At 46.2% G+C, this 11,184-nt stretch overlaps 1 protein-coding gene across 10 annotated transcripts in view; it reads left to right on the top strand.

Moving 5' to 3' along the window:
* Positions 1-11,184, top strand: part of ARVCF (ARVCF, delta catenin family member) — a 412,391-nt gene that overhangs the window by 204,009 nt on the left and 197,198 nt on the right. The window contains exon 2 of one of the 10 annotated variants that reach the window (XM_025201538.1): positions 6,314-6,382. The exons of the other annotated variants lie outside the window; for them this stretch is intronic. Within the exon in view, the coding sequence (XP_025057323.1) occupies positions 6,314-6,382 (69 nt within the window). The remainder of the gene's footprint in view (positions 1-6,313; positions 6,383-11,184) is intronic. 10 annotated transcript variants of the gene reach the window in all.

Here is an 11,184-nt window from a genome sequence, read left to right as displayed (position 1 = left end):
AGCGTCTCTCTTATATAGCCAACTAAATAAGAGCTGGGTTTTCAAAAGTTTTATTGTGTCCAAATGTGATGCTTAATCAGATTTTCAAGTATTTTTTTTCAAAATCTGGCTGCTTATTTTTTGTGCACAAGTAAGAACTGGGAAAATCTGGGTCCTTTGTGCTTTAAATTAGTTATTAGAAACTTTTTACTTGTGATTTTTTTTTTCTCCTCCTTGATTGGAGAAGCCTTAGCATAGCAGTTGTGACTTTTTTGCTTTAATTGTGTGAGATCAGACTCTTTTTATTTTTCCTTATTTCACAAAGCTGACATTTTTTAAACTCCAGTTATAAATAATGTCAGCACAAAGTTTAATGCCCAAATAAAATGTAATCCCCCTGCTTTGCTGTCTATACCAACAGGCAGAGCAAATATTGTATGACCCCCCCAGAGTTTGGCTGCACTCCAAGGACTTTCCAGAAAAAAGAAACATTGATAAAATCAACATCTGCCATGTACAACAAGATAGCTGAAAAAGACTTTGGTCCACAGAGGTTTAAATGCCATGTGTGTATAATAAATATTCTGTACTTAAATGTGTGGGTGCATTTCTAAAATTACTGCTCTTTCAGTTTTATTGTGTCCAAAGAAACTTGGCTGATGTATTGTGCACTATGTGGATACTGTTTTGGCAGCTGGTATTGCAAAACTATTTCCTAAAGATTCTTGGGTTTCCCCCCCCCCCTTCCTGTTTTTAAGACAGACTATTTAAGGGGTTTTTTTTATTCCTCCCTGAGATCTTTGAAATCCAAGGTGTTCTTTATTTAAACACAAGTGAGTCTAAAATTGGGTTTATCATGGGTGGAAACTGAAGACAATTACGCTGTGAACTTTCTTTTATTTTAAAGATAGTGAGACATGAAAGAGTGACATTCAAAAACAACGTCTTATTCAGTGTTTCTAGTTCCTCAGTGGCTTCCAAGGTTCATTTTCTTGGACTAACAAGGAGAAACAAGATCTTTTTCCCCTTCTCTTAACTTTGTACTTCATGCTCTGATAACCAAAAATCAAGTTTATTTTGTAGTTCATGCAGTGCATTCGAGGCAGCGGTATGTTTTTTGGAACCACTCTTGTTGGAAGTTTGTTGGTTTGAGGTAGGATACAAATGAGCCTGCTGTTTTATATGTACAGGACTGGGGGTAGTGAAGATTTGCAGTTCTGGTGCCATTGTGCTATTTTCATGCTCGCATAACTCCATGTATACCACAGGACATGCTCCTGCCGAAGTGAGGTCAGAATCTAGGCCTTTGGATTTTGCAGATGCAAACATTGTTATAACCTGCCTTTGAATTTAGTGAAGGATTGAAACAGTTGTGACTAGTGGTGATAAAGTTGTTGGAAAAGTAAGGCATTAAGTATATAAATGGAAGATTGCAGTGCTGAAATCTCAATTTGGGCTTGCAGTCTCTTGAGAGAAAATGCCATTCAGCACCACTGCACAGAGTTATTTCATTCTTAATTTTAATTGACATATCCCAGAATGCAGCCTTCCCTTATGAATCCTTGGAGTACAAGTAGACAAGTAGGCATGTGTGACTCAGGATAGATATAGAGAGTGAGATATATATATAGATATATAGAAACACACACATGCGCGCGCGCGCACACACACACCCCTGCCCACTCTGTTTTAGATTCTAGTCATAGTTAATTTCCTTTGGACTTCAGAGTCCTTTCTAACTACCTTACAAGCACGTAGACTTCTTTAAGGAAAGACTCATTCAAATTTCATAGGAAGTTGATTACCTCTTGGGATTTCAGCCGGCTTCCATCTAAATTAATGGAAGCTCTTTATTCTGCTCTGGATGTTGGCTTGAAACTGGTGCTAGAATGTTACGTGGAATTGTTAGCCCCGTGCCCTAGTGACAGGTGCGTCACATATAGAAAGCTTAATAATAGAAAATGTAAGTGTATATTTCGAGTTGCACAAGTGGCACCCAAGCATCACCTTTTTTTAACAGCCTGTTCTGCAATAACATTAATTTTTCATTCCTCTTCAGGACTTGAATCAAATTGTAGTTTATAAATAAATCAGGACAGCGCTAGCAGAGCTTGGCAGTTCTAGTGCAGGTGAGGTTGGAGTGGTACAGGCATTTGTATTTCCATTTGGAGTCCTTTTTTTGTTAAGTGTTTATCATTCTAGTTTTCCATCATCCAAAGGAACAAAATTGTTTTTTACCAGGATTGTCTCAGTCACTTCTTCAGCCTTATGATTGCATTTTTGTTCCAGGTCTCTGTGCCTGGTGAGTGCTAAACTATAATAGTACATTAGGCTCTGTGTTCTCTCTCACATATTTGTAGGTACACATGCAGTGGAAGCCTTTTACTTTTTTGTTGTTTAAAAAAGCTTGTGCTTGTTTTTTATTAACCCTGTAAATAGGTGAATATACTCGCGTACATACAGATCTCAATACTGAAGAACTTGAATGTTTTGTTTTAGTTCCAACCTCGATAGCCAGGCATATTTATAATGCATTGAATCAGGATTCCAAATCTGAACACTTTGGACACTTTGGGAAGTTCAGAGCTAGATTTAATTGATTCAGGCCTATGTCTAGTTAGATTTTCAAAACATAAAACTGTTCCACTGCTGTAGCTGCTCAAACTTATTCCCTGCCTGCCTTAGTATAGTATTTTTTCTAAAATCCGAATGCTAGCGTCCAGGGCTCTGGAAAATGAACTCTCAGATGGTGCATGAAGCTTAAAGCTCATGACACAGAAGTCTGTTACACCAATTGTAATGTCATCTTTGGTATTTTTGTTTAGACATTTTTCACTAGTGTGTGAGTGGCTGGCAAAGAGAGATTCTTAGGACTAAAGACAATAATTGGAGTCTTCCCAGGGTTGTAACATCCTCAGATAAATTGTCTTCAGCCACCCACCATTTCCAGAAAGATAGATCAATGGTTAAATGGGTACACTAAATAGGAAATGACAGCTAGAGGTCATGACATGTGAAGTCCAAGTAGAAGTAAGTGATTATTTTTTGTCCCTGGGAATAAATGAGATGCGTATCTGTGTTTTAAAACTGAAGTAAGTGGTTTTAAATTGCTCATCATGATATTGTGGTTTGGTAGAAGAAGATTGATCAGGAAAACAAGTAGAGTAGCATGCTTCTCCTGCAGCTGCCCATCTTATAGAGCATGTGCTTCAGAGAGTTAGTCCTTGTGTGCATTCCCTAATTAGTTATCTCATGACAAGTGGAGCAACTCTTCTTCAGAAAGAAGCACGACAGCCCCAATGTTAACAGAACAGGAACTAAGAGTGTGGACTAGGATCAGAAAGAGTTTCTGAATAAGGAATACACGAGACAAAGGCCTCAGCTTTCATTAATACAACTGTTAGGTGAGCTGTAATGTTAAAAATCCCAAACCATTAAATGCAGTGTTCCAAGTGATAGTTTTAAAGATGATCAGTAATGTCATTGCGAACACAGTCCATCGACTAAACTTCCTGTTGACTGTCTATGAAAGGGTTGGCTCTCTAGAAGCAGGCAGTACTTCCTTAAACCTTTTAATCAGAGCCTATGACAAAACTTACATGATAGTCATGCTGATGGACATGTTCCTGGAAGGCACCACCCACCATGGAAGTTCCCCACCGGTGTCTTCTGAGTAAGCAGACAAAGCTGACTTAGGCAGGCTCCGCTGTATGCTGTGGAACTTGCTATTCCCTGAATGCAGCCTCTTTATGCCTAACCTTGAGGCACCTAAATACTCCTCCCCTTCTCTTGCTTGGATAGCTTATTAAAAGGAAAGATCACTGCTGGCCCTGTTTCTACTGGGAATTGTTGTTTTGAGGTTGGTGAGATGAAGGAAAGCAGCATCTTTAGCTTTGTCCTTGGTTTGTAAACCCTTGTCTCTAGGTTGGGTAATGTGCTGGAGCAATGTATCATAGGTACAAAGAGTACATGAAATCTGTGACCAGACCTTCTCATCCCGGTTTTGATCTTGTCAGATAATTGGCTTTAGCTGTTTGAATTTTCAGACGGCACATTTAAACTTGTTTTTGTTGTATTTTAATCTGTTTATATTGGTGCTCATCGAATGCCTGGGCAGGGGTGGAGGTGTTATAAATTATTAAAGTTCAGGCTTGTTTGTTTTGCCCAGCTTCAAAGGAGAACCCTGATTACTTACCTTCTCAATTGAAGGTAGGTGCCGCACGTTTTTGTGCGGGCCGGCCCCCAATCTCGGGGGCGAGCCGGGCCCGTCTTTGTGCACACAGGCCGTGGCCGGCAGCCCGGGCACGCGGGGCTGGAGAGAACCGCGGCGCGGTATGGTACGCTCGAGCTAGAATCAGTCACGGAGGCGTAATGGTTGATTGAAAAGATTATTTACCTACACCCAAGGTGGTTGCGGTGTAGGCTGGTCAGCTTTCCAGGCACAGCTCCGCTTGAGTTCTCGGTGGAGGACTCTGATAGACTCGGTTCCTTGACCCCGGAGTGGTTTAGGCTCCACGGGTTCAATAATTCGTTCTCACGGAGCAGCTGTATCTCCGTGGGTTACTCGGTTCCCAGGTCCCCCGGAGCTGTTAAGACTCCGTGGGTTCGACAATTGGGTCCATAGGATACGGATACGTCTGGACTGCGATCGGCGACGGGGAGAGGCTAGAGGTTATGTGCCTCGGAGTTGTTAAGGCTCCGAGGGTTCGGTAAATAGGTCCCCCGGAGTTGTTGAAGCTCCGTGGGTTCAACAAAGTAAACCTCTGTTGCCCTCTTAAGGAAAAAGCTGGGTTCGTAGGGATCAGCAGCGCTTAGAAATCCTCACGCTCCTTTCCCGAACTCCACGTGCTTTCTCTCTCTCCGACTTGGGCGGAAACTACCCAAGCCTTTTGTACGGCTAGCAAGCCAATAGCTAGCCGCCATGTGTGCCTATATTAAGACTGGCCAATAATGTGGCAGAAATCTCAATACAAATGGCAGGAACTCCTTTGCATTGTGCATCACCATAATGCAAAAGGAATGCACTATGCAAAGAAGGCTACAGAACTGGTGGGAAAAACTCCTGCACGCGGGTTCTTAATTGCAACAGAACGCTCCACCGTGCAAAAGAGCTGCAATTTGGCGGGAACATGATTTAGCGATACCGAAGCGCGCACAAACAAAAAAACCCCACAACTTTGGGTTGTGACAGTTTTGTTTTCAGTGTCTGTTTTTCATGGGTCTCCATCTTACCCAGGCTATATGTTTTTTCCAGAAGCTTGGTGGCCTCACAAGCTGTGTACGCTGCCTAAATAGTTACACAATTTAATTTGGTCTGTTTTTAATGTAAATATGCTGAGTGTTACAGGTATACCTTTGAGGTCACGTGCCATAAGATTAGGGGACGTATTTTTGAGCGGAGTGTTTTGTTTTTCTTTCCTCTACACAAGGTTCGGATCCGCTGAAGGGCTGGGAAAGAACCGTGTTTATTGCATTGCAGTTCATTGTTCAGTCTTACAATATTGTATTGTCAGTGGTCAACACGACGTGCTTAAATATTTTATGAGGTCAGTGTTCCTTGCAAGCTAACTCTGCTGCTTGCTGTGCTGGTCCTGCACTGCCACATGCTCTCATTAGTAACTCAAACAGGCTTGAAATTTGTCATTTTCAGAAGAGCTTGGGTTTCAGACACATTCGATTCTCAATGTACTTTTTTTGTGAGGCTCAAACGACAGCCACCTTGGCCCGTAATAAGAGACCCCTTTTCAGCTTCTGGTGCGATGCAGCAATAGTGAAGGTGGAGATGGCTGCAGAGCCTGATTTCCCTAAACCACCATTCCAGAAGTGAGAAAGAAATGCCACAGGATCAGTACCGTGGCAAGGAAGTTTGGTGCCCAGGGCAAGCCCACAGCAGCAGCCTGCCCTCACCCTGTGCACCCCCCCATGCTTGCCTGGGTTTGCACAGAGCAGCGGGAGCCGTCATCCCCCCCCCACAAACAAGCCACTCGCGGCCCCATCCCAGACGCAGGCGCAGCCCCCCCCCCCCCCCCACAAAAAAAGCCACTCGCGGCTCCATCCTGTGCTCCGCCCCGGCTGGGCAGTGCCTGTTGGCGCGCCTTTGCTTCGGCACCCGGGGCGGTCACCCCGCTTACTCCCCCCTTGCTACAGTACTGCACAGGATCCTCTCCCTAGAAAGCAAATGACCTATCTACCAGTTGCACGTGTTGCTTTAAGGTTTCTTCTGCTTTGGAGGCTGATTCTATGAGATACAGCTCCCCTGCAGCAGTCATCAGAGTTCAGATTGCGACACCGCCCAGGATCAGGTTCCTAAATGAAGTCTCTGTTATTCCTGAAGGATGAAGCAGCTCCAAGAAAAATAAGGAACCACTTGAAACAGCCCTTTCCTGAGACTGGGTGGAGAAAGGTCTGTTAACTTCCTCTTTACCCCCGCAAATTACCTTTCTTTTTTTGAATGTGTTTGCACTTTCTGCTTTTGGGCAGGATTCCCAGAGCACTCCTTTGGTATGTCTAGTCTGACCTGAAACAGGAGGCTCCAGACATTTTAGCAGGCAGCCTAGCACCCAACTTGTGGCCCTGGAGTTCACAGGAGTTTGCCCATTCACCACTATTGGAGCCAGACTGGCCTGCTGCTTTTCAGAAGTAAACACTCGGGCAGTGACTGAGCTTCTCAACTGCTGCTGCTTATCTCTGAATGGCATTTATTTGTACTGGTGCATTTGCAGCACTGAGTTTCACTCTTATGTGGACCGATTGAGTGGTTATTATCTCAGTATTGTTACCCTGGAGAAAATGGGTGCAGCATTCAGTTCAGGTTTGAACCCTGGACTTTGAAGGGTCAAAACCACTGCCTTCCAAACTCGTATTTTATTTTTGCCTAGACGGATTCAGTCCAGTGGATTTCAGGGTTGTGCAGAGAAAGAGACCCTCTGGTTACAACCTAATAAAAGGCTGTTTAATTTAGACAAGATGTACATAGCTTCTTGTAAAATGCATGTCAGGAAGATTTGATAGTCTGAGGACTCAGGAGAAAGCATTCTAGCCTCACAGATGTGCTAAATAATCACGCTTTTGCTGTATTTATCAGTATATGAAAACAATCTTGGTATTAGAGATAGTGAATCTGTGCGGACCTGTTTCTCCTGTTTTGGAGGGGAAAATGATTTTCTGTCTTAAAAGAAACCACAAATAGTCATCACTCTTCTGCTCTGTCTTAGCAAAACTCCTTGAGGCCATTGTAATTCCATCAGTGGGTGGGATATTCAAAAGACCATGGAGTTAGGCACTGAATCCCAATAGAAATTAAGAGGGGTTGGGTGCGCACCTCCCTAGGTGCTTTTGAAAAATCTAGCTTGTATTTCAGCACAGCTTTCCAGCGCTGGCACTCACCTTCTCTGGTACTTGGGCACACTGCAGCATCGTTCCCTGGAGGCTCGCCATCCCTTCAGCTGTACGGGCAGGAATGCCTTTTGAGCAGCAATCGCAGCTTGGGTTGTTGCAGGACTATGCATACTGTATATAGTTTATGGTGGCGATTGAGAGAGCCAGCTGTGTTGTGCACCGTCTGGCATTGACTTCTGACAGGGAAGGCTTCAGCAGTGGTAGCAGGATTGCTTTAGCTCTCCGGGCTTAATGGCAGAATATGCTGATGTTTTGAAGAGCTGTTTATATTCTGGCTGTTGACATGGAGGGCCACCTGTAACCAGCAGCCAGAATTTAGCACTTGTAGAAGTATATCCGCTCCTGTAGAGAGCCTTGGAAACAAGGGAAGTAGGTACCACTGGCTATTCCTCCCTGCTTGTGTCTCTCTTCATGCGCTGTGAAATACCCTGCGCATCATATAGATCAGGGATTGGGAAAGTTTGCATGCCGCAGGGTGGGACACCTCGTCCGTGGCCCAGTTTGGTCTGGGTGGCTTTGGTGGGCATATCAGTGGCAGGACAACTTTTGTAGTGCCCCCGCTGGAGCCATACGACTTGGAACTGCAAGTGCTGCCACTGTTTCTCCCAGCTCCCCAGCTGCAGTGCAAGCACAGTTTAGCTTCCAGCCAGAGAGGAACTGCACTGGGGCCTGGCATCTGGAAGCTGCTGCCATGCAGCTGCTGCTGCTGGTTCCCTTCCCTTTACCCAGCCTGATCCTGGCTCAGCTCCTCTCCAGCTGGAAGCTGTGCTTGCACTGCAGCCATGGGGAGACGGAAGGAAGGACCAGAAGACAGAGGCAGAGGCATGGGCACAGCTTCCAGATCCCCAGCCCTAGTGCTGCTCCCCTACAGCTGAGAGCTGTGCTCACACTGCAGCCTCAGGGGAGGAGGTTGGGAGGACAAAGAGAAATAGCAGCAGCATGGGTGCTGCTTCTAAGTCCCCTGCTCTAGGATAGCTTCTTGCTGCTCAACCCTAATGTGAGCAGTTGTAGGCAGAGCCCCGCTGCTCCACAGGCCAGATCCGGCTCATGGGCTGTATGGCGCTGAGCCCTGCTATAGGATGTGGCTTACCTAAATGCTTTGCCAGGCATGTATAGATGTGGTCAGTGTAGGATTTCTCTCTTCAAGTTCCCTAGCTTTTGGGGTTAGCTGACAGTGGGTGCATCTACATGTGGTATTAATGCACTTTAAGCTTACTGCACAGTAAAATAAGGTGCAATAAGCTTTCACTGGGAGTGCATCTAGATGTGTACCCACCGTGAGCAAATTTGCTTCCAATGGGAGCAGTTCAGTGCAGGGCTACTCCTGTCCTGTTCTGGCCCTCTACAGCAGCCAGCCTCCCCCAGATGCCAGCCCTGGGCTGGCAGGGGACATTAGGGTCAAGCCTGGTCTCCAGGGGGTGTGGGGAGCTGTCCTGCCTCTGGGGCAGTTGCCTCCCAGCCCTTCGCCTTGACTACCAGATCAGGGCATGGGGTTGGGAAGCAAGCAGCTGCCTTTGGCAGGGGACAATTTCCTAGCACCATGCCCTGATCTGCTGGGCTGGGAAGCAGGCAGCTGCGGAGGGATGGGACAGTTTCCCCGCTTTCTGCTGCCTGGGCTGATCGGGAGCAATTTGCGTGTATTACTGCGCAGTAGCTATGGTACAGTAAATCTGCTACCTGTATCTACAGGTAGTGGCCAGTTGTGCAGTAGACTATTTTACTGCATAGTAAATGCTGCACACTTGTAGATAGTGATGGTTTACTGTGCAGTAGATTAGTCTATTGCTCAGTAAAGCATCTTGTGTAGATACACCCAGTGAGCACCACTGGCAGTCTCTAATCAGAAGAGACTGGAGTAGCAGGGTCACATCTGATCAAATTGAATTGCTGTGGCAGGGTCAAATAGGAAATATTGTCTGGTTTGCCCTAGTGTTGTGCAATTTCTTCCTCAAGCTAGTGATATTGGTCTCCTTGTGGTATGAAATTCCAGCCACTTTTTCAAAAACCCATAGTAGCTGGAATGTACAGAATGAAGAATTTTGATGTCCAGTGGATTGGATTCGTCTCCGTGGTTGGCAGTAACAGCCAGGGGCTGGATTAGTGTAAGGTACATTAGGGCATAACACATGTCTAAATGAGGGGCTGTTTCTTATAAGGTGACTGTGGATGTCAGCCTGATGGCATTACAAGAAGCCATGTCAACATTGTGGAGAAATGTATTTAAAATGAAGGGATTAGTCGTTGAAGGCAATGGTACCAAAAGTAACCATGCACAGAGATGTAAAGCACAGCTGACACTGAGCTGGCATAAAAATTACCTAGCTTTGCAAATGCAGGTCCTGATCTTTCCATGGGACTGGCATTAGCCTAGGTTTCTGCATGCATGGATCTGATTGGGAGGATTGGGGCTTTTACTAGTGTACACTCAAGCTCATGAGGTTGAAACAAGACAGGTTGCATTTGTGCAAAGTGGACCTGTAATGACATTTGATGAAAGGAAGAGAACAGGGTCTGTGTGAAGAGCTTTTTTTTAAGGCCCTCCATCCCCTCTTCAAAAAAGGGAGGAAGCAGGACCCAGGAAACTACAGGTCAGTCCTGGGGAATCTCTTTGAGAAAATTATCCAGGAGCACATCTACGAGGGAGCAGCAGGGGAGATCATGCTTAGGGGCAACCAACATGGCTTCATTCGAGGCAGGTCCTGTCAGACCAACCTGGTGGCCTTCTACGACCAGGTCACAAAATCCTTGGATGCAGGTGTCGCGGTGGACTTTAGAAAGGCCTTTGACAGTGTCTCTCATCTCATTCTCATTAAAAAACTAGGAGACTGTGACGTCGATGCCTACACAGTCAGATGGGTCGCAAATTGGCTGGAGGGCCGCACCCAGAGAGTGGTGGTGGACGGGTCTTTTTTGACCTGGAGGGATGTGGGCAGTGGGGTCCCCGAGGTCTCGGTCCTCAGGCCCGCACTGTTCAACATCTTCATTAGTGACTTGGACAAGGGGGTGAAAAGCACCTTGTTCAAATTCCTGGATGACACTAAGATGTGGGGAGAAGTGGGCATGCTGGAGGAGAGGGACAGGCTGCAACTAGATCTAGACAGGTTACAGGGGTGGGCGGATGAGAACAGGATGGGATTCAGTACAGACAAGTGCAAGGTGTTGCACCTGGGGAGGAAGAACCAGCAGCATACCTACAGGCTGGGGAACTCCCTTCTCGTCAGTGCAGAGGCAGAAAAGGATCTTGGAGTCATTATTGATGCCAAAATGAACATGGGCCGGCAGTGTGGGGATGCGTTCAGGAAGGCCAACCGTACCTTGTCATGCATCCACAGATGCATCTCAAGGATGCATAGATGCAGGTCCAAGGAGGTGATCCTCCCCCTCTATGCGGCACTGGTCAGGCTGCAGTTGGAGTACTGCATCCAGTTCTGGGCGCCACACTTCAGGAGGGATGTGGCCAGCATTGAGAGGGTCCAGGGGAGGGCCACTCACATGATCAGGGATCAGCAGGGCAGGCCCTATGAGGAGAGGCTATGGGACCTGAACCTGTTCAGCCTTCACAAGAGAAGGCTGAGGGGATCTGGTGGCTGTCTACAAACTGGCCAAGGGGGACCAGCAGGCAATGGGAGAGTCCCTGTTCCCCTGAGCACTACCGGCAGTAATGAGCAATAACAGCCATAAGTTGACTGAGAGTAGGTTCAGGCTAGACATCAGGAGGCGCTACTTCACAGTCAGGGCGGCTAGGAGCTGGAACCAACTTCCAAGGGAAGTGGTGCTGGCTCCCACCCCAGGGGTCTTCAAAAAAAA

Source organism: Alligator sinensis, unplaced genomic scaffold (genome assembly GCF_000455745.1).
Source record: "Alligator sinensis unplaced genomic scaffold, ASM45574v1 scaffold570_1, whole genome shotgun sequence".
NCBI classification, from domain to species: domain Eukaryota; kingdom Metazoa; phylum Chordata; order Crocodylia; family Alligatoridae; genus Alligator; species Alligator sinensis.
Note: the sequence above shows the minus strand (reverse complement) of the source record. Positions and strands in the feature narration are given on the sequence as shown.